General features: G+C 38.5%; 1 protein-coding gene across 1 annotated transcript in view; it reads right to left on the bottom strand.

Annotated features, from left to right (window-relative positions):
- Positions 1-19,933, bottom strand: part of Grxcr1 (glutaredoxin and cysteine rich domain containing 1) — a 116,111-nt gene extending 96,178 nt beyond the window's left edge. Inside the window, exon 1 of the mRNA XM_021163673.2 lies at positions 19,550-19,933. Within this exon, the coding sequence (XP_021019332.2) occupies positions 19,550-19,933 (384 nt within the window). The remainder of the gene's footprint in view (positions 1-19,549) is intronic.
- Positions 19,934-24,480: the final 4,547 nt, after the last annotated feature.

The raw sequence follows: 24,480 nt of genomic DNA, 5'->3' as shown, positions 1-24,480 counted from the left end.
GATTGAGGGATGTTGGGAGAACCTGGCCCCCAGGTACACTTTCATATGTTAAATAGCACCGCAGCCATTTGTCCTGGGGTTGAGCCCTCACAGTCCCTTGGACTATTTTCTTTCTGTTTGCCTTGCCCAACTCCAGTGTTTTTATTTTATTTATTTATTATTATCCCTTAGAAAACTGTTTTCTAATGAGGGACAGAAAGGACATGACTCCAGATGTGAGGAGAAGAGGTGGAACTGGGAGGAGTAGAGGGAGGGAAAAACTCTTTTCCAAAATACATTATGTAAGAAAAAAAATCTAGTTTCAATAAATGAAAAAATAGATACTTTCTAACACAGGCATTCAATAAAAGGTTTGTTGGTTTTTTTTTTCCTTATTCCTAATATGGTAGTATGCTTTCAAGTAATTCAGAAAAAAAAAATAGGTTTGTTTGTGACTAGCAGAAGCAGACAAGCCTGAAGAGTTTATTCAAGGCCTCTGTGAGAATGAGTCTGCCTGGCTCTGCATGCAGAGAGCTTTCAAGCATTTTTCTCAGATGTGAACTGACTTCCAGCCCAGTGCCTGCAGAGGCCCTGAGGCGACTGGCTTCTGAGACAAATGGGGAAGATAAGGAGCTGTGGGAACGGACACAGTGGTTGTGTATCTTACTTTGGTTTTGATTTACATCAGGAAGAGATAAAGCCCTGGGCATTGTGGTGTGGAAGCTGCTTGCTCCAGCATGCAGTAATATAATTACTACAATTATAATATTAGAAGATGCAAACCTGTCCGTTAAAAAGCTCTGGGCCTGGAGATGGAGAGAGAAAAATGATTAGATGATAGATACCAACACATGGATGGCAAAAAAAAGCAACGAAATAATTCCTAATGAAATTCCTATATACTCATAGATCAGTGCTTAAACCAATCCTCGGCAGAGAGGCTACACACAGCTACTGCTGGGAGTAGATGCAGAGACCCAGTCAACCACTAAGCTGGACCAAGGGAACTTCACAAAAAAAGTAGGAGGAAGGATTGATTGTAGGACTCAGAGAGGTCAAGGACACCACAAGAACATAGCCCAAAGAATCAACTAATCATGGCTCAGTTGGTTCAGTTGGTTCAGTTGGTTCAGTTGGTTCACAGAACCTGAACCAACAATCAAGGAGGGAGCCTGTATGGGTCTGACCTATGTCTCCTACATACATTATAGCTGTGTAGCTTGGTGTTCCTGTGGGGATCCCTACAGTGGAAGGAAGGGCTTATCTCTAGCTCTTTTGCCTTCAGTTAGGACCCTTTTTCTCCTACTGTGTTGCCTTATCCAGCTTTAATATGAGGGTTTGTATCTAGTCTTATTCTAATGTGATATCTCCCTGGGAGGCCTGCACTTCATTTTTGAAGGGAAACAAGAGGAATGGATCTGGGGCCAAGGAGGTATGGGAAGGGACTGGGAAAAATGGAGGAGAAATTGTGGTTGGCATGTAATGTATGAAAGAAGAATGAGAGACAGAGGAAGATGGAGGGAAGAGAGAGAGAAGGGGGAGGAGGGGGGAGGAGAGGAGGAGGAGGAGGGTACTGAAGATGTTTCTAGACTTTTCCTTTCCTAATAAAACAGTAGCTCCTAGACAGAATATTCTTATTTGCCCCACTACCTTTCTATTTCTTATCTTGTGTGGACTTTCAAATCCCTAAGGCAGTGCCTCATTTGTTTCTGTGATACATACATACACTAAGGATCATAAAGTATAATATAATAAAAAGGACCACTAAGGAAAAACTTCTGGTCAAAAGAATCGAATCTCTGCCCTGGTGAAGACCTAACATTCCATCTGGGCTGGTTCAGTTGCTTTGAGTACGAGACCACCCCTGGAAGGGAAGCTCGCCTTTAGTCAAGCTAAAGAGATGGGTGGGATCATTAGTCCTTAAGAACTGTAAGTCTTCTTCCCCAATCCCCACATCCATTGTAGAAGCTTGTGGACCACACCTATGTAAGATCAACAGTATCCGCTTTCACAAATTATTCGGGAAAGTATAACTTCCAATTTCTCTCTTTCTCTTCTAGCCAGCTTTTCCTGACACTTAGGGCTTTCCCCTAAATGTCTGGTCTTCCTTCCTCTTTCTGGAAAACCTTTCTCCCCATCCTCCTTGTGGCCGTTTGTCAAGTTTCTAACCTCCATGACAGTTTAAAGGGCATGTGTTTGGTTTTTGTCTTTTTGTCTTTGTTTTTGATTTTCCTCTCTTCCATTCTCCTCTGCCAGGAAGCAGTTTAAGTGCACAGCTTGCCTTCCCTGTTTTTTTTTTGTTTTTGTTTTTGTTTTTTTGTTTGTTTGTTTGTTTCTGTTTTTGTTTTTGTTTTAAGCACTAACAAGACTGTCCTTGAGCTTCCATTTGAGCTCACTCTTAAACTGTTTTATAAATGAGGGAAAGAACCCCAAGAGAGCATGCTGATCTCCCCTGTCCCCCTATAATGCAAATGCAACCTCAGAAAAAAGCCCAGCTCTTTATCACATATTAACCCACCAAATAGCCTTAGCAAGAGCTACTTCCAACCTTCCTCTGTAAAATGTTGTATCCTGTATGTTTTAAGCCCTGTCGAGTAGTATCCTCTGTGGTTTGGAGCTAAAACCATTTCTGAGAGGAAAAAATAATTCTGGGTTGGTGTACAAAAACATGAGAAATCAAGCCAGAAGAGAGTGCCTTTGACTCTATCCAGAACATGCAGGCTAGGCCTGGGGTGACAGGTGTGACAAGGAAAGCAGAGACACAAGGCGTGTGGGCGGCTGGCTACACTGGCAGACACTCGGCCAGATAGACATGAGAGGGAATGCCATGCCATCCACAGCAATGGCAGGGGCCAGAGCCAAGGCAGGATGTGAAAAAGAGGAAGTGGCCTCAGGAAAACCGGTTCTTGTGGCAGAAGCTGAGCCAAGTTTAGAGATAGCTGCTGAGACTCCCAGAGACGATGCCTTCTGGCAAGAAATGGGTCAGTGGCCTGCTGCTTCCCATGCAGACTCAGGTTAAAAGATACTGTCTGGGGCCAACCAAATATTACTAAGATTTACACAGTTGGGTCGGGATGTCCTGCCTCTGTCCCCTAAAAGCTCCTGTGTTCATATTATGTTTTACAATACCAACGTGTGATATTTTTCATAAGAATAAACCAAGATTCTCTCAGAATAGGAATTCGGTGTTATTAATCTTTGAACCTTCATTGTTTAGTGGAGTTCCCCCCCCCCGCCCAATAATATTAACATTATTTTTTAAAACAGGAAAATATATTAGTAATATGCATTTAGAGAACCAGTTTAACTTTTTATAACAAAATATAATTTCATAATTTCTCTCTTCCTTTCCTTCCCTCTATATCTCCCTCCTCTCTTTCAAATTCATGGCCTTTTAAAAAAAATTTGGTATATACATACATACTTATATGTATATGTGCATATATGTACATATATTCCTAAATACACCTAGCTTACTCTGAATATTACTTATATGTGGCTGATCATTTGGTACTGGATAAATGGTTGCTGTGTTCTTCCCTAGGGAAGCACTATTTCTCCTTCTCTCTGCATTTTAGTAGTACCTTAAGTATAATTTAAACAGAAATTATATAACTATTAACAGTATTCACAGGGCACTTATAATTAGCTGAACATTGGGCAAAATGCTTGTTTTAAAGTAGGATATTAATATCATAGAAAACAGTCACTACAACTCTCTTCTCTTTACAAATAAATAAGTAGATAAATAAGTAAATAAATAGGCTTCACTTGAAACCAGGCCATGTCCCTCCAGAGCACACTGCCATTACTTACCAAAGGAGAAAAAGTGAACACATTAATCATTTAAGACACTACTAGAGAGTAATCTGTTTCTTCTATTCTTTTTCTCACAAGGAAAAAAAATGGGCCTTTGGTTCCCAAACCCATGGGTCTTCCCTTGCTTCTGAATAACTGTCACAAGTACGTTTTCCCAGCCTGGGCAGGGAGGCAATGAGGTTGAAGAGTTCTAAGAGTTAGGACAATTCAAAGGTGAATGCCCTGAGAGAGGGGAAGTGGGGGAGCTTCCGGAGTGCTTACAACACAAGGATTGCATCACAGGGTTAAGGACAGTGGTGGGGACACCAGGGCCCCTGAGCCAGGACCATTTTTTAGATCTCCTAGACCCCTGTTGTGTTGTTATCACTGAGTAGAAAAAGTACCTGAAAGACCAGGAACAGACATTCTAGTCCACTCTGAAAAATAGATAAAATCTAATAGAGAAAAGTCAAGTCAAATAAGGTTTTGTACATTAGTTAATCACCAATGACTAACAACAGAAAGGGAAAATGAGAGTAAAGGACCCATTTAATCAGTGTCAGCAACTAATCCGTTTATCCAGTCCCTGTGTCTAATTCACTTCTCCTTTGCTTCCATCATCAAACCCATTCTTTGGGGGTTGTTAATTCCATGCCCAGAAATCCTTTCTACAATTAAAAAAAAAAAAAAAAAGGATCATCTTTGAGAAGGTCAACTTATAACTTAGGCAGGAAATACTGACTTCTCATGATAATTAAGTAGAAACCTAGGAAACAAAAAAAAGGGATAGATAGATAATATGATATAAATAGATATAGATTTCATAACTATAGAACAGCCTTGAAGGCTGGGGTTAACATCTCCCCTCAAAGCTCATGAAGAGGAGGAATCAGAAAGATGCAAGAGCCAGAGGAGATGGGTAGTTCTAGGAAAACAGTGTCTTTCTGACACTGTATGGCTGACTCACAGAGACTATGGTGGCAGGCACAGGTTCAAGCCTGATAGTATACCAGCATTTCGAGAAGTAGACACAAGGTCCCATCAAGATGCTATCTCTAAGAGTCAACCACACACAAATGAAAACTTAGTTGAGTCTCAGTGGATATACAAGCCACACTTAAGGACAGACCTCATGCTCAGTAGAAAACAACAACACAAAATAGTAGTTTTAGAGTTTTTGTTGTTTGTTTTATTGGTTTTGGTTGGTTGGTTGGTTGGTTGGTTGGTTGGCTAGTTGTTGTTTTGTTTTGTCTCATAATGCTTTGTTTGGGATTTTTTTCCCCTTACAAGTCTTTTGCTTATATGTTATGGTTTCTGATTTTATGTTTTTATTAGTTTTGTTTGTATGAATGTGTATATCTCTGCATGGATATTTTCTTTTGCTTTCTCTTAATTGTTTCTTATTTTTAATATTTTGTCTTTTTTCTAAAGAGACAGCAAGAAAGTGTGGAGTTGAATGAGGAGGTGGGAAGGATCTGAGAGAAAATGAAGGAAAGAAAACTATGATCAGAATATACTGTATGAAAACTTTTTCAATAAAAATAGAAAATGTGGGTTAATTAAGATAATCTATAAAACCCTGTCTCAAATTTCCATTTTTTTCAGTATAGTTAGTAAGGATGTGGAATCCCTACAGAAGGCCGGTTTATATGAGGTAGCCTCATTATAAATGTTGACTGTTTCTTTTCATTGAAAAGAAATACAGTGGAGAGAGGGAACCCCACCTCCAGTGGAAAGACAGGGCATCAAATGGAGGGATGGGGTTGCCATTCCACAGTCAAAAACTCTGACCTAGAATTGCTCCTGCCTAAAAGAACTGCAGGGACAAAAATGGAGAAGACCCTGAGGGAAAGAAGGTCCAGTGACAGGCACAAATTTGGATCCAGTTCAAGGGGAGGTCCCAAGGCCTGACACTATTACTAATGCTATGGTGTGCTTACAGACAAGAGCCCAGCATGGCTGCCCTCCAAGAGGCCCAACAAGCAGCTGAAAAAGTCAGATGCAGATATTTACACTCAACGAATGGACAGAAACTGGTGACACTTGTGGTTGAATTAAGGCAAAGCTGAAAGAAGCTGAGGAGGAGGGCAACCTTTTAGAAAGAGCAGCAGTCTCAACTAATCTGGACCCCCAAGATTGTTCTGACACTGAGCCACCAACCAGCTGATATGAGGCCCCTAACATTTACAGCAGGAAGTAGAGGAATAGGAGGATGAAGAAGAAGAGAAGAAGGAGGAGGAAGAGACCCTTAAAAAGAACAAATAGAAACAGACCCAAGGCAGTTCAAACATTAAGAAGAGCTGGAGTGTAATTGGTTTGTGTTCTATGTGATACCTCCTAGGCATACAGAGCTTCCCTGCTCCTGTGACTCCGTCAGTCTGTGATTCAGATCTCTTGGGTTGGCATTTCCCACCAGTGCCTGAAGCAACGTTCTAAAGTAGACCTTAAACAATGGACGTACTACAGCGTTGCTGCCTTTATGACAGGGCTCTACTCCTGTTTCCACCAGACATTGCCTTGTATAGATTCTCTGAGCCGTCTCTTCTCACTGAGGCAGAGCACATTGGCTACCTGTGCCAAGCCAGGACTGTGGAGCGCTGCACCAGATTGTAGAGGTGAGCTGGATGGAGAGTCTAGAGAAGTTTTTTAAAAATCACTCTGCACTCCAAAAGCATTGGGATGCAGCCAGAAAGTATTGGGAGAGATGGCCGGTAAGATGGATGAGATGATTCCACTTTTCCATTATAATGATGAACATCTATCTCTGTGTTCACGCTAATGTCTTCAGGAACCTATTCCTTTGGTAATACCCTTGCTTTGCTTTCTCGATGTTTGTCTTTTTAATCATTTATATGAACGGGCTGTAAATTTTCAATATTGCCTTTATTTTCTTTTATTTTGAATGTTTGTATTTTAATCATAAATCATGCCTTTCAGTTATTCCTTTACCCTCTTAGCACTCTGTAGTCAGAGGAAACCAAACCATACCATTCTTTGAGGGCTTTATCACTTAGAAGTATTTTTTTTTCTCTCTCAGGTTGTGCTGTCCATAAAGCCCTCAGGAATGAGCCAAGTTCAGCAAGCTCCTTGATGCTTCATGACTTGGAGTAAGCTTCATCTTAGTTCTCAACAATGTGGCCCTAATTTCCATCTGAGACATCATGAGAATAGCCATAACCCTCCCTGATTCTATTGCTGGCCTGATCAAAACCACTTAATTAATCTCTGGCAAGTTCCAGACTTTCCAAAACCTTTTGTAGTCTTCTACGCCTTCACCAAAACTGCCCTTAAGAGCTTTGAATTGTCATTCCAAAATGTGTTTCCAAATAGTTCTAACCCTCATCTCTTACCCAGCTACAAAGTTCTTTCACATTTTCAGATATACATATCTGAAAATATATAAAACAGCTGACTTTCTCAGGACCAATTTTTTTTCTCTTATTCCACCCCCTGACACTACTTTCAACTATTTAAACTGTGTAATTTATGAAAGAAAGAAAGAAGTTTTGCTTGGGCTCATGTTTCTGGGAAGTTCAAGATTGTGTGGCCCTATCTTTTAAGACCACATGGTACATCATAACCTGGGGGGAAGCTGGAAGGAAAGACAACACGTGAACAAAAGAGGCGAGCAAAGCAAATGCCTGTGATAGTTAATGGATTTCTACGATAGAAAAATTCATTCATTTATGAGGACTCTATCCATGACTCAAACAACTCCTATAATAGGGCCCATCTCCTAACCTAACAAGTGCATTTCCAACACGTAACATTTAGCAGTATATAGTCAAGTATTAGCAGTGAGACATAAGCCTGCAGGAACTAGTGACTCTTAATAAAATTTCAGTCAAGGCAAGAGTAGTGCACAGAGTCCATCTTAAAGAGCTTGATAAGGGTGCCATGGAATCCCTGGTCCATGTGGACTTTGTCAAAGCTGCTATTCATCCTCAGTCCCTCTCTTCCTCCCATGGTTTTCTCTTCCCTCCTTAATAGCATTAATTTAATTGTATTGATGTCTAATAATAGTTGCTAAGAAACATTAGAGTCCTTATTGCCAATGTTTACCTTTAAACTTGTTTCCTTTTACTCTCAAGACATTTGCTGTTTCATTCTGATAATTTTTCCTAATCAAAATTATCAATATGGAACAACAAATGCCTAGAACATAATAAACACTGAGAGAAAACTAGCAAGTGTATAGAATGGAAAATAGGTGATTTATTCTATTTAAAATTTTAATCTCATGAATCTGATCACCAAGAAAAGACATACAAATTAGTCAGAAGCCAACATCACATCAATGTATTGTGACCATGAAAAACATTAGGCTTTAAAGTACAGTGATATAGCTAATAAATGGGCTTCACACTACCCCAATTTGATCAGTTACAGTAGAGTTGACCGGCATAGGATGCTAACATTTAAGGTCTTTTCCTGTAAAAGCTCTGAGAAATCATATATCAAGATATGCCCTTGACATTGCATAATTAGTCATATTAGTCATTAGGCACCGGTTGCTTAGGGAATAAGGGTCCAACTGTTGAAGTCAAGCACACAGACAGATACATATGTAACTTACCATTTGTAAAACGCTGAGGATACTCGATATTCTTCTGCTGTTCAAAATCCCCAAACTGAATGAAGTAAAACCTGTAGGTACCGCCCACTCATGAGTCTGAAGATTACTGGGAATCTGGCTGAACAAGACTGAGCTCTACAGGGATGGCTTTAAACTATCGGTTGTATCTAGATCTTTGTCTCATGCTTCTGAGACAACCAAATTTTCCAAAGCATGTACTTCTCAAGATAGTGGAAGCAATGTAGAAAATACGAATGTAACCATTTGTGTTTGCTTTGATCCCCTGAGTGTGCCATATTTGTTACTATCTGATCAGCCCACACCTATCTCCAAAGTTTAGAATTGCATTCTGCTCTTGAGTAGCTATGACACATATATGGCAAATAACCCCTCTATGTAGAACAAAAACAAACAAGCAAACAAAACAAAACAAAACCACTATGAGATAAAAAGTTAGTCTATTCCACAACCTTGATCTCCTCTGCATCAGAAAGAGTAGACAGAGTAGTCTTCACAAACTGCAAGCATGTTCTTTTTCATGACAAAAAGATTTTGTATACACCACAGATCCATACAAGTGGCTGTAGTAACTCCTGGTTGCTACCATAAAATAAAATAAAATAAAATAAAATAAAATAAAATAAAATAAAATAAACCAGAGCCTAAAAGGACAAATGATTTATTTCCGAGGTTTTTGTCAGCATCACCTGTGTTTGTTGCTTCCTGACCCCTGCTTAAGAGAAGATCACAGAAAGAAGAAGGTGGAAGAGTGAAATGGCTTCACTCTTGATAGCAGAACAAGGAAGAGAAAGACAAGGATGGACAGGACAAAACGTATACATAAATTTAAGCCCCTATTGACCCATCTCTCTAGGTATTTCATTTCTTTCTAATAGCACTAACAGTGTCAGCAGCCATACACCTCCCGTGGCCCCAACTTATACATTTCTTTTTTTTGCCCAACTTTAAGTATCTAAAGTCGTACTACTTTGCTCTTCTGTCTTCATTCTCACTGAAATCAGGCTTTGTGCAACCAACCATAACCACAAAATTACCTAAATGCATTGACGTCTTTACCACCAGATTAAGTAGCCCATGACTTTAAATGCTGCTAGGTACAAAGTCTCTTAGGCTTGGCCTAAATGAACAGTGTTTCTTTACCATGGAGCATGAATTTTCTAGTCCAATTCCCAACAGTCTTCATTCCCATCTGAAACTTCAAGAGCACACTCTTTCCTATCTGTATTCCTATCAGCACTTTGGCCTTCTGAGATCACCGCAGTCTTCCATTAAGCTGTACCCACAACATTCTTGGACTACTCTAGTCTACATTATCAAACCTTTCCCAGCTCTTTCTGAAAAGCAACTCCAATACTCTGAAAAACATCACTGAGTATAGTTACAGCAATTACTCCACTAATCATTATTAGTTTATCTGTAAATAAGCTGTGACAAATAAACCTCAGAAAGACAATTTAAGAAGAAAGGGTTTAATTTGTCTCACATTTTTTGAAGGTTTCAGTCCATGGTCCATTGGCTTTGCTACTCTTCAGCCAGTGATAAGACAAAGCATCCTGTCAGAGATAATGCAGTAGAGCAAAGAAGCTCATTTCATAATGATTAGAACTAGAAGAAAAGAACATAGAAGTACCAGAAAAATAAAAAGCTGAAGAGTGTTCCTAGTGATCAACTTCTCTAAGGTCCCAGATCCTATTGTATCTGCTACCTCCAGTTTCCACCACCAGCTGGAAACCAAATCTTTAACACATGTGTTTTGGGAAGTCATATAATAATGGTAGGTAGACTTTGCCTATTTGAGTGAGCCCAGAATAATCACAAGAAAGTCAGAGAAGATGTACTAATGGAAGCAGAAGTGATGTATACAGGGCTAAAAGCAAAGAAATGTGTGCACCTTCTGGAAGCTGTAAAATAAAAGTCATATACTCTCTAGATCTTCAGAGGGATTGCTATGCCAAAACCTTGATTTAATCCTGTAACACACAGGCTTTTGATCACTGTAACTATAAAGTAATACCTCTGCATTGTTTTAAGTCACAAATCTAGCAGTGATTCATTTCTGCACCAATAGAAGATGAGCATAGTGAGGTGAATAGTAAGCATTATTCATGCCTTGCTAAACATAGATGCTATAAACCCAAATTCTTATATAATCAGCTTGATTGACCTGAAAGCCAAAGTTATAGCTCTCTATCCAGGATGAAGTTCTAAGTCTTGGATCAGTGCAAACATACATGTTTATTTGGAACAGGTTGAAAGGAATTCAGGAAAAATCTTTATTACAGGGGAGGTAATGAATTCTTCCCGATGCCATGCAAGCACAGTGCTAATATCTGTCAAAGGAAGGTACTCGTGAGATTCCCATGAGGGCATGTGAACTCCATAGTACCAGAAATATGCAAATAAGGATGGAGGTTCAGTTTCATAGCTTAGTACTGGGACTCTCCAACCTCTTTTAGCTTTAACCCATGAAGTCACTTCTCTCAAACTCTAGACCCATCAACTTCCCTTGGGATTGCAGCCCATCTGGCTCTCCTCATCATTACTCCTAAGACAACCCCACAAGTTCCCCACAAGTCTGGTGCTCAGACTCTCTAGCTGCCCCTTCTCTTTTCCCAAAAACTGTATGGGACAAATCAAGACACTGGCTTTCACTATTCTATTCCACTGCAGACTAATCAAGCTTCTACAGGCTTTCCACAAAGAAAAGTTATAGACCAAGAATTTTATAAAACAGAGGAAAAGAAAAGATCAACTTAACTTTTTCACAATTCCAACTTATTGCTTAGAAATTGACATTGAATACTGCTATTGTTTATTAAATTTGTGAAGTGACGAGAAAAATTATAACTTATTTCTCTTCCAAGGAAAATGTTATAAGGTATAATTTGTCAAAAGTTAGGCGAAATAATGATTATTGAGAAAATAAACTTGAGAAAGGAGACTTGAAATCATTAGTGTATTTGTGCACATAAATAAACTCTTAATTAAAATTTTATGCATATTTTATTTAATTCATAATTTGTAAATATCCTCTAGTCAATAATGACTCAGGCATTGGCATATTTATATAAGTGTATAATTTTATAGAATAAATGTTTTTAAATTATTGTTGTTATTATTATTATACAACTTTCAAAACAATCAGAAACTCTTTCAGCATGGGCAAGCCATCAAAAAAAGGCTGGTTTGCTCAGCTGTTACAATGCTTGCTTAAAGTCTAGAATCATATGTCCAATCTTCCAGTTCACTGATTCTTCCTTCAGCCTTATCGAGTCTTCTGTTGAAAACTGTTGTGGAATTTGCCAGTTCACTTATTGTATTTTTTACCTCTAGAATTTTTATTTTGAAATGATTAACTTTTATTTCTCTGTCAAACATCTCATGTTGTTCATGAATTATTTCCCGGATTTCACTTAGTTTTCTGTCTGTATTTTCTTGTAATTCTCTGAACTTCTTTAAAAGGACCATTCTGAATTGTTTGTCTGTCAATTCATAGATCACCCGTTCATCTTCGTCAGTTTCTGAAGTTTTCTTGGTTTCTTTTGATGGTGCTGTGTTTCTCTGGTTTTTCATCTTCCAAGTGTCTTTATGCTGATGCCTGCTCATTTGATGAGATGACGGCCTCTTGGAACCTTTGTTGGCATTCGTTGGTGGCACTAGATCTTTTCTAATTCTAGCCTGGGATTCTGGATGGGCAGGCTGGTGGCAACCCAGACATTGAAATTTTCCAATCAGAGGAGAAAAAGAAAAAAGAATGAAAAAGAATGAGGAAAGCTTAAATGGTTTATAGTATAGCATCTAAAGAGCAAAGGTACAAGCTGTTAGCATTCAAGGAAGAGGAGGGATAGGAATAGAAGGCTTACTTATAGAAGCGATAGCATGAGACTTTCCAAACCTGCAGAAAGATATAAATATCAGGGTACAAAAAAGGAAAAGGACATCAGTCACATTTAATTGAAATAAAAGCACCAGAAGCCACATTCCAATCAAGCTATCAATGTCCGGACTCCAAGAGATGGTTCAGAAAGCACGACCATAAAGAAAGTGCCATCCAAAGAACTGCCTATGTGTCAAATGTCTCAGCAGGAACATTACATGGCATGAGGAGCGGGATTACACACTCAAACTACTGAAGGGGAGATGGAGTCTTGCCAAACAAAACCACTGCAATCTGAAAGTATGTCATTCAGACATAAAGGAGGAACAAAGACTTTCTCCGACACACAACTGAGAGCTCATTGCTAAGCTTATCTTGTAAGGAAATGCTAGTGGTAAATGTTAACACTAAATCAAACTTAGAATTCTCTAATGTATCCTAATATGAAATTCAAAAAGCAAACTTATTAAAGAAAAGGGAGTCACAAATGCATGAGGATGTATGTTTAACCCCAGCACTCATACAAAAGCCAGTCATGGTGGCTTCTACTTTCAATCCCCCACCTTGATAGGCAAAGGCAGGTGGATATCTGGAGCTCACTGGCCAGCCAGCATAGGCAACTGAATGAAGCACTGGTTCCATTGAGAGATTCTGTCTCAAAAAACCAAGATGGACAGTACATGAGGGAATACCTAAGGTTGAACTCTGGCCCCCACATGCCATACATGAGCACTTGCAAACACATGTATGTGTATGTGTGTGCATGTATACATATACCCGCAAAAGAAAAAATAGTTATAACTACAATGATTCATTAAGGAATATACAATATGAAGTGTTATAAATTAAATATACATAACATCAAAACCTCAATGTGGGAAAAGCAGTAGAGTAAAAACATGGGATATTTTTATGACCATAGTTAAATTGCTTTTAGATTAAAATGTTTGTTGTAACTACATGTTTTTGTAAGTATCATAGTAGCCACAAGGCAAAAACCTATAATGATATATAAAAAACTGAAGATCAATGGGTAAAAATGCACTACTCAAGGAAAAATCATGTAGCCACAAAGAAATGGCAGAAGCAAGCATAAACCAATTCAGAATAGTGCACAAAATGACAATGGTATTTCCTTGTCTGCCAATAATTAACTTGAATATAAATGGGTTAAATTCTGCATTTAAAAAGCACACATAGTTGCCTGGATTGGAAAACAAAACTAAGACTCAATCATTTGGAGTGTGAATGAAACTTACTTTACCTGTAAAGAAATATGTCAGCTCAAAGTTAAAGGATGGAGGAAAATATTCCATACAAATGGAGACTAATAGACAGCAAGGGGAGCTGTATTTTCAATCAGATAAAGTAGACATTACCACCAAAACTGTGAAGAAATACCATCAAGATAATTGCATAATAACACAGAGGTCAGTTTAACAAGACAACAATTGTAAATGTTTATATGCCCAAAACCTGAGACCTGGAAGTATGAAGCAAATGCTAATAGGTATGAAGGAAGAGTTGGGCCACATTAAATGATGAGAGGGACTCCACCATTTTTATCTTCTATGGTACACAAAGTGCAGATTGTCCATACACAAAATTATCAAGAAAACATACTTAAACTGTGCTCTAGACAAAATGGACCTTAGAGATATTCCCAGAAATTCCTATTAAATAGCCATAGAATGCACACCCTCAACTCCAGGCACATAAAGCACACATACCCCAAGCAAAGAGTTATCCATACATCTGTGTTCATTACAGCACTAGTCACAACAGTTAAACCATGTAAGCAACTTAAGTCACCATTAGTGAATAAATGAATATAAGAATGTGGCATACTGATAATAGAATACTATTCTACTATTTAAACAAATGAAAAATTTCAACATTGATGGCCCTTCAGGTTAGCTGAAACTAAGCTAAATGCACTTATAAATAACATGCGATCACATATGTGGACGATAGAATGCTGACCTTCCAGAGAGTAGAATAATAAGTAGTTAGCAGACACTTGAGTAACTATCAAGTATTGACAAATGTGGAGCTGTTGGCCAACAAATGCATGATTACAGCTAAATAGAAAGGAAGAATATATTTAAATAGCAAGAATATGCATTAGAAATAGAATAGGCAACAGAAACAGAAATTCGATAAGTAATTTCATATAGCAAGGAAAGGCAGAAGGGAGGAGAGAGAAATAAGGACCAATGCTCATGTATTTTACATTTGGATGATAAAAACACTGTTAAATAGTTTGTAAATAATGGATGCACAGCTTAGTAAACTCACTAAAAGGATCTGTTGGTACACTGTAAATGGGTGGATTATATTATATATTATTTATGTCTCAATAAATGTCTCGTGTAACCAAAACCAAGGTTATACAAGTTAAAATGTCATGCCAGTAAAGAAGAGTCTCACAAAGTGAGGGAAGTGGGCAATATTGATAGAGCTAATTTCAACAATATTCACAGAAACTGGATAAGCAAGTGCTAATTATCTGAAGACTTGTAGGATCAGAATTAAAAGTCATTGTTACATAAATTAACCTATAGTCTTTAGTCTATAAGGTAGAGCTCAACTAGAAGGAAAAAGAGAAAAAAAAAAAAGAAAAAGATGAAATGGAATGATGATCTATAAACAATAACCCAAAAGGAGAAAAAGATAAACATTCAGGAAGTTAAAAATGAACTATTTAAGAAAATATTATGTCAACAACAACAACAACAACAACAAAAAAAAAAACAGAGATGGAAAGTAAAGCCAGATTGATAGATAAATTCTTTCAGAGCCTGCTTTGGATCATCCTCCACAATGCAGCACTGACAATTAAGGACAAGCCCTCTGCTTCATTGGAAGTATGCAATGGATGTCTTTACATTAGTAAAAAGAACCTGTAGCTGAGAGAAGAATGGAGCAAGCCAGCAGCACTCCTGCATGCAAACTCCAGCACTAGCCTATATAGGAAATCTCCAAGTTCCAAGATGTAACATAGAGAAACAACCATCATGTGAGTTCACTTAACTCACTAACATTTTCCAGAAAGTAGGTGTGAATGGAAATAATTCTTAAAAATTATTTTCAAGATGGACATGATGATTATTCTCCTATTTTTCCGCAACATTTTGAGTACAAGAAAGTATAATTAAGATGCTCACTGAGGTTTTGCCCAGTGTCTGTTATCAAGAGTAAAAAAAAAACCAGCTGGGCAGTGGTAGCGCACGCCTTTAATCCCAATACTTGGGAGGCAAAGGTTAGATCTGCCTAGATCTATGAGTTGGTGGCCAGTCTGGTCTACACAGTAAGTTCCAGGACAGCCAGGGCTACACAGAAAAATCTTGTCTTGGGGGGTTGGAGGGTGAGGGAAAAGAAAAGTTGAACATGGGACTCTAAGGTCTATCAGTCTACAATTTTTTAAGTTATATATCATCAGCACCAGCTCATTCTGGAAGTCTTGTTTTGTCTGGTTTGGGGGCAATAAGTCAAGAGTTTTCTTAGTGTAATTGCCTAAAATATTTGGGATCATTATCTTAGGGTTCCTGCCTAATAATTGATAACTAAGAAGACAGTATATCCACACAAATTGTCTGTAATAATTTTTCTGGACAAATGGCATTTTAAATTCTATGAATTAATTTTTCTCGCGTAAAAAATGAATTTAAAAATAACTCATTTGCTAAGGTTTGTGCTGCCTGGTAAGATTCCTGTGAAGAATATATGTGTATCAATGTACATAGGTAATTCCAGTAATGCCTGGTGTTGAGGAGTCATTTAATCATTGTGAAATATTATTACTGTTGCTTTGAGAACATACTATAAATAGGCCATCAAGACCACAGAGTCACCCAGAGTACTCCAGGGGCTAGCACATTCCCAGACATACGTACATCCATGAACCACAGATAGGTAAAAGTGTTTTCAGAAACTTCTGACTATCATGCATTCTGACTTAGTGGACACATCTGAAAATCTGGCTTGCCCACTTTCTTGAGGCAAAACCTTGAAATCTCATGACAATTTAATCAATTAAAAACAATGTCTTTGATAATTTTTAATAGACTGCTAAAACTGAATACATTCTATCTTTTTTTCTACAGACTTTCCATACATGAAAACCAAAGATTATAAAATTTATAAGCTCACAATGAAAGGATAAAATTTTTATATTTGGTATTATACTTTTAAAAGAGGAAAAAGATGTAAGAATTCATGTATTATTAGCTTTGAACCAGATTTGATTTATCTCAGTAAAAACATGCATTATCAAACAGTAATGAATTGCATGCATTGAAACAATAAGCTACTATGAAAGAGTAAGGATGCATTTTTTAATTATCACAGGGGACTTAATAATTTTCTTGCTTCTTTCATAAGACTTGTATGTAAAAGTAAATATACAAGAAAGCTCTGTGCATGATGCAAATTGCTATGCCAACATATCACTTTTGTGTCTTAAAACTTTAAAATGCTTCTAGGTAGAGTTATAATAACAAGATATTAATTTATACATGCACACAGAATCTGTGTATTCAAGATCCTTCTTTAGAGTCATTTTTCTTTAATAATCTTAAATTTGGATAAGTGTAAAATTAAAATCATGGAAACTAAAATGGTATATTCTGCTAGAATATGCTAACATAGCTTGAGGATAAGGTCAAGGAATGATAACCGTCTAAAATATAGACCCATAACAATATATTGGCAAGCCTAAATAATCTTAATCATCTGTATCACAGAGCCCCATGTAGACAATTTAAAATTACAGTTAAGAGCAAAGACTATCTCAATTTAACCCAGAACACTGGGCCGTAAGAGCTGTGTGTCACTCGGCACTCCTATGATTTATTTTCTAGTTGATATGGCTAGCTTTGGTGTGGGGAAGACAAGGAATAAGTAGTGAAGTTTTGTAAAATTTTTCCAATAATTGGGAGTGAAATCACAATACTAGATAGAAAAATATACTTAGAATAGGCTTGCCAGTGCTCAAGAGAAGCACACACCATAGACTGCACTGGTAATACCCGTGGGCCTGTCCTACATCAACCAAATGATGAGTTTAGCCATGACTAGGAAACATGGCTCATCTTCAGCTCCCAGATGATCTTCCCAGTAACCTAACCTGATCAAAATCTCACCCCTATGCATGCCTCCTTCATTTTTCCCATTAAATATTGAGAGCATAAGCAATGGGAAGGAATCTTATTTTACCCTAAGGACCCAGATAAATTTACATTTTACACAGTCACTGAATTGTTTTCAAACTTTGATGAATGTGAGAATAAGCAAAAGAGCTTCCAACAGAAGTAAACTCTAAGCTTTAGATTGAGAGTTTATAACCAATACATGTTTCCAGGCTAAAGTAAATTGTAGGTTTTCAGATTTCTAGGTTAGTCTCAGTGAGCCTTATCTTCTTGATATTTATAGGGAGGGGGATAAATAAAAAGTCAGTCCTGAATTTGAAAATCTATAATCTAGACCAACTGAAGATACTTGAATGATTCATCTGGACACCACTCCTCATTCATAAGTCCTCCTGGTCACCAAGTAGGCACAGTCTCTTTGCTTCCTGTAGCTACTTTCCATCACCTGGACTGATACTGTGTATCCTCCATGATCTGGTATTCTGAGGTGCCAATTAAGTAACAAATAGAATAGAAACTAGTTCAGACATCCACTTTAGAGGCCAGCATCTAAGTAAGTACTACCAAAAGGTTAAAAAACGAGGGGGGTGGGGAATATCATCTAATCAACTTGTACAGCTGAAATTTTAGGAAAGTTATGCCAGTGTTTTATGACACAGGACTAGTCACCCAAGGAAATAATAGAGAGGGAGCCAAGAGTCTCACATGTCCATTGGGTGGTTTTGTCTTTATTTAGCGCTTCTTAAGTTTCAAATTGAGTGCTGTAAGATTTTATAACCTGAAACAGGAAGAAATGTCTGTTTCTTCAAGCATAGTTCCTTGTTCACCAGACAGGCTGTATATCGAAACCTTAACCACATGTCTAAGAAACTGGCCACTCACTTTTTCCTCCCTGAAATATCACTTCATGTTACTGAGCTATGGTGACATGAAGGAAGTTTGCTGCTTACTCTGCAGAAGTTATGGAAAAATACAGACCCAGGAAGTCACACCTGGTAGTGATAATGGGTGTGATGGAATGTTTAGCCACCATTGTTAACCTCTGTGCTTCTTCAGTACTGTGAAGAAGTACCGGTGGGAACCTGTTCATCTCCATCATCGCAGGACAAGATATAGGATACTTTTCGTGATGTGCACATTCTTTATCAAGTAGCAAGGAATCAAATCTGTTCGCTCTACACACTACTCCATAAGTCTTCTGCTCCTATTACACAGAAGTACTGTTCTTACAGAGAAATGAATGGGACCCCTTGGTGTATGGCAACTGGAAGTCATGGTGCAAAGCCAAAGCTCCTTTAACCTGTGTTCCCTGGAGAGACCAAGAATATTCATTTTATGACAGTGATGATAGTGATGAAACTAAAGATAATGCCAAATTCTGCTATTGCAAATGCTGGTTACTTTCAAGTTTGGGGTAGATGAGATTATCAGAAAAGTTTTTCCTGGTTTATGCTCATAGAATTGTTCACTCAGCTATGCACAGAGAAGTATGAAAGTAGATAATTAAGATAATCTAGTTGTAAAGTTTGATTCTGAAGTTTTCTTTGCCTCTCAATTGTGCACTTGTAACATTATTAGGGTGAAGACAGAGGGAGGAAACTGGAGTTTCTCTTGTAGGCTTTGGAGTTTATGTTATTTGTTCATAAGTGACAGTTCTTTAAGAGGTTGATAAACAAATGCAAATAAAAGCACTAATATTAAATAACAGCTTTATGAACAAACCGTCAATCCATGTAGCAATTCAAGTACTAAGAAGCCGAGCTAACCACAGGAAATGCCTACATTTAGAACCTATTGTCAACACCTTGGTAGATCAGAAAGAAATGAACATCTAGGTCTTGTAGAAATGCTTCAAACACCACAATCTGCTGTCTTCTTTCTCATTTAAGAAACAGAGATTCTATGCTAGTCATCACCCATCAGAGGAGACCACTTTCATGTCAGAAATTTGGTTATGCAAAGGCAATCTAGTTTGCAAAGGACACTGAGCCTGTCTTTAATGGGTAGCTGTTCACGCAGCGGCTTAGATGGAGAGTGTCTCCTGAAGTTTGGAGGAAGGAGACGTTGACTCCATTGTGGAGAACTAAAAGGGGTGGAGATGGTGGGTGAGGAGAAGAGTGCAGAACAGAAAAGTGTATAATGACTTACCTGCAACACTTTGGTCAAATTGTTAAACAGAGCCTGGCCAGCACTCACTTTGTACTTGACGCCTCTGACTGTACCATTTTTGCTTAAAATGTTGACTCTTCTCGTGCCAAAAGCCTTCTCACTGGCTGTCCTGGCTAATACCAGCAGGTTATCCTGATCTTTCTCCTGTTCGTTATCCTCTGATCCAATGTGGCCGTTTTGCTGTCCCTCAGAGTCACTTAGCCCATCTATGGCACAGATACTAGCACATTCAGAATCCAGAGAGCCTGGTGCTTGTCCATCTTCATAGACCTCTTTCAGAACTCTCCCACTGTGAGATGAGGCAATTCGAAACCGGACTTTCCGTGGCCTGTCAGTTTCTGGCTTTGTCTCCCTTCTTAGCATGGTCACCTCCACCCACATGAACCAGTTTACACCATTATGGATCTGCTGTCAGTTCATCCCCCTTGCCACAGCAACAGCAGAGCTGAATTCCAGAGATGGTAGCCCTCCTGTGACAGTGAAAGAAAAGAAGATGCCCAAGGATGTGCAGTGTGCCTTGGCTATCAATAATTAATACGCATGTGTGCTATGGTTACCATTAAACTAAAACCTGAAAAGTGACCCCAGTCTTTAAATATTAAACGTTCATGGTGGACTCTGACAGAACAAGTGCAAGAAAGTGGCCTGAGATGAGACAGAAAGTAGGTATGTGACAAGGACATAGCAGGCTTGAATGTCAATGCTGATGATGTGTGTGTCAAAACGATCTTAGCAGAAACAACTCTATAGTTTGCTCTCTAAAATAGGGGGTCAGAAACAAAGTCTAGAATCAAATGTGTAGGATACAGGTGTTCCAATCATCTCTAACCATTTGTTTCTTCACCTACTCTCTCCTGATGATCTTTCAACGGGCAATGATGTGCTGCATGCCTGCATACAACTAAGCAGTTTTAATTCTAGTTAAGGAGCTGATTTGACTTCACAAGGTGAATTTTCAAGACATCTTCATTCCCTGGTCCTTTGCTAAAGGCAAGCTTTGAACACACAGTGAATGAGAGACCTTCAGGCTGATTGTGTTCCCACTTCTGGGAATAGGGAGTGCTCCCTTTGATACAGGGAGGGGTTTGGAAAGGAGATGTGGAGCAACAGAGGATGAATGGAAAATCCTCCAAGCCAGCCAGATCAGCCACAGAGATCCAGGTGATGAGCACTGATAGATGCTCCACCCAGTCACTCCCGTGTAGAGAAGGTCCTCTGTGCCTTCTCGGTATGTTTTCTATCACCCTGGCAAGTAGCCAAGGAGCCTTTTAAGTTACATGCTTAAATTTAAAATGTTGCTACTGAGTGTGGTAAGCTATCTGTATCTGCAGAAAAGAGGAGAATCACCTACCCAAGTTGTGTTTTATAGTAAATATTTGTAAGTTTTAATCTATCTCTTTGTGTATATTATTTTTCAAAGGTCAGAAAATTCTCAATAAAAAAAGTTGAAGACAAAAGGCACTAATAGTCTCTCTAGACACATTGAAAATGTGTGTATATTCCAGTGCATAGAGTGGAGGTGGTCCAATGTTTCACTGAGTTGCTGGGACAGAAGGACAAAATTTCTAAGGACAGAAGGAGCAAAGTGTTAGCATTGACCAATAAGATATGAGCAAAAGTAATAAATACTTTATGGACCAAGATAGTCGAGGCAGAGTCTTCTGTATGTAATCTCTGGGAATCCTTAGAACATACACTGAATGCATGACCCATTTTCATATTGGCTCGGTCATGTACTGATTGTATACAGCCAACAACTGCTGTGAGTTCATGAATCTAGAAGGCCAGTCATGGCCAAAAGATTCTGTCTTGCTCCTGCCCTCTCCGACCTCTAGTTTGTATAGTCTTTCTTCCCCTTCTCTGCAAAGGTCCCTGCATCTTGCAGAGGCCATGTGGCTAAGTACTCCAGAGTCATGTATTCTCTGCACTTTGACCAGTTTTGAGTTTCTGCTCTAACTACCATCCTCTACAAAAAGGAAACTATTTTGATAGGGCCTAAGAGCAGTACTAACCTACTTGAAGAGAGATATGAATTTATAGGGTTGTTTGATTCTATGTCTATTTATCAAGATAATAGTTGGTGGGTGCATCCTTGGAGTCTGTGAGCTCCCCAACCTTGGGTTCTTAACCAGATTTTCAGTACCAATAACTAAAGAGCTATGGACAGATGATGGCTTGTGAGGAAGGGAGGTCCAGTTTCCTTTAATACCCAATATATAATTCACAGACCACATGAAGCTCAAAAGGAAGGAAGACCAAAGTGTGAGTGCTTGGATCCTTCTTGGAAGGGGGGAATCAATACTCACAGGAGCAAACATGGAGACAAAGTGTGGAGCAGAGACTGAAGGAAAGACCATCCAGAAAGTGCCCCATCTGGGGATCCATCCCATATACAGTCACCAAATGTAGACACTATTATGGATACCAAGAAGTGCATACTATAGCTGTCTCCTGAAAGGCGCTGCCAGAGCCTGACAAATACAGAGGTGGATGCTCACAGCCAACCACTGGACTGAGCATGGGGTCCCCAATAGAGGAGTGAGAGAAAGGACTGAAGGATCTGAAGACGTTTGCAACCCCATAGGAAGAATAACAATATCAACAATGAGACACCCCAGAGCTTCTACGGACTAAACCACCAACCAAAGAGTACATATGGAGAAACCCATGGCTCCAGCCTCATATGTAGCAGAGGATGGCCTTGTCGGGCATCAATGAGTGGAGAGACTCTTGGTCTTGTGAAGACTCAATGCCCCAGTGTAGGGGAATGCCAGAGCAGGGAGGTGGGAGTAGAATTGGTGGGGGAGCACCCGCATAGAAGCAGGAGGAGGGGGAATGGGATAGGGGTTTGTGAAGGGGAAACCAGGAAAGGGTTTGTTTACATTTGAAACGTAAATAAAGAAAATATCCAATAAAAATAAATAAAAAATAATAAATTAATTAATTAAAAATTAAAAAAGAAAAAGAGTGTGAACCCTGGCAGGTCAGCCATGTTGCAGTTGGATGGCTGCACACTCAGAAGAACAGGGACAGCAGAGATTAGACTGCTGTGTTCAGTAGATAAATCTTTGCATTCTTCATTTAATCAGGAAATAAGGATGTTAAACACTGCTCAAATATAAAACCTAGAATAGGTGTGGTAAGTATAAATATGTAAAATCGTCGCATGTTTTCTTAGTTTAAAAGCTATTTCTAGTTAGCACAGAGTTTTTGTGTGCATATGAACTCCTTTTCATTGAAATAATTGAGCTTCTTGCCTTCAATGTCTTTCTCTACACGTGCAACCATCTTCTGTTTAAAACTGGCTCCTAGGCACTCTGTCACAAAAGTACCTACAATTTCCCACTGTCCCATTCATGCCCCACCTTTTAGAATGCGTTCATCCTTCATCGCTGTGTAATCCTTTGATGGTCTTGGGTGCTCTCTCGTCACGAGTTTCTTTTACTTCCTTCCTGTGTACACTTGTAATTATTCATTTAGCAATATTTATTGAGTGTCCACCAAATATTAGAATTTCTGGATCTAATCTACACTAGTGAATAAAATACACACATCCTTGTTTTAGGGTAAACTGATATAACTCAAAAATGAAAACAGAATGGAAAATGTGAGATTGATTACAAAGAATACAAAAGTGGAAAGCATGGAAAATGACCTAGTAAGAATTGTCTGTTTGACTAAGCAGAAATGATAAGACTTTAAGAAAAGGAAGTGTTATGCTGGAGTCTAGCAAAATTAAGAGATACTTATGCATGAAAGCTTGAGAGGCAGAGATGGAGGTACCTTCAAAGCTGTGGGCAATATATGTAAATGTCCTTGGGGAGAAAACAAATTGGCTTGTTCTGAAAATTAAAAAATATCAGAGTGGCCAAAGACAATTATACATTCCATTTTATACGACTTTTTTCTGAAGCAGGACTCTCCCTTCCTAGTGTACCCTTTAGTTTCCTCTCTTAAGCCGGAAACCATGGGACAAGTTGTATTACCAACCCAGGAACATATCAAGTGTTGGTATGCTTCACATCAGTCACATATATTCATTTAAAGTAACAATTTATAAATTATAGAAGCTCTGGATCTGTGAAAAATACTATCATTCATAAATCCAATTTTTAAATATCCTTTCTTCACTTAGAAGTAGAAACACTAACCTAGCAACTAGATCTAAGTCTGGACATTTCTTGTTTGTGTCAGTTTTGTTAGTGCAATATCCAACAATGTCCTAATTATAGAGAAGAAATGGCATCAGAATTAAACTCGTTCTGCTTTCAAAACCTTACCCCTCACTACTCTTCTATGTCTGGATACAGCTTTGTGTAATGGAAAATCATTTTAACCATGTCCTTGGATTTGTAGTGTAATTCTTCTCAATGCTCTGCATCACAGTGAATGCTCCAATCCCTTGTGTACTGACTTTTAAGCTTCACATTCACCAATCTGATTTTTGCTCTTGCAAACACTAGTAGTTGGTGACTGGCCATGAACTAATTATGAGCTAGAACCTCCAAAGCTGGGAGGCAACCCTGTGCTCTTTATAACCATCTCCAGTACTTATTATGATAACAGGAAGCTAACACAGAAACAAAGCAATTTTCCGAAACGGAGTTTAAACAGATGCCAGCACTGAATGTGGCATCTTTGGAGGCCAAGTCCTTAGAGTGTCATTTTGTTTTCTGTATTTAGAATGGCCTCGAACAAAGTGTAGAATTTTCCAACCCTTAAGGTAAAGTGAGAGTACCCTTAGAGAGTATCCTACTGATAAACTTACATAACAGAATCCCCTACTTAATACAGACTTTATGTGCTATTTTATGGTTGACTTTCTTTTAATTCACTAAAATTTAAACATATATAAACTTGTACCTGCAAATGGAATAAATTTAAAGAGAATAACCCCCAGGCCCTAGGTT

The sequence above is a fragment of the Mus caroli genome, unplaced genomic scaffold (genome assembly GCF_978045245.1).
Source record: "Mus caroli unplaced genomic scaffold, Mus_caroli_1 scaffold_4, whole genome shotgun sequence".
Lineage (NCBI taxonomy): Eukaryota > Metazoa > Chordata > Mammalia > Rodentia > Muridae > Mus > Mus caroli.
Note: the sequence above shows the minus strand (reverse complement) of the source record. Positions and strands in the feature narration are given on the sequence as shown.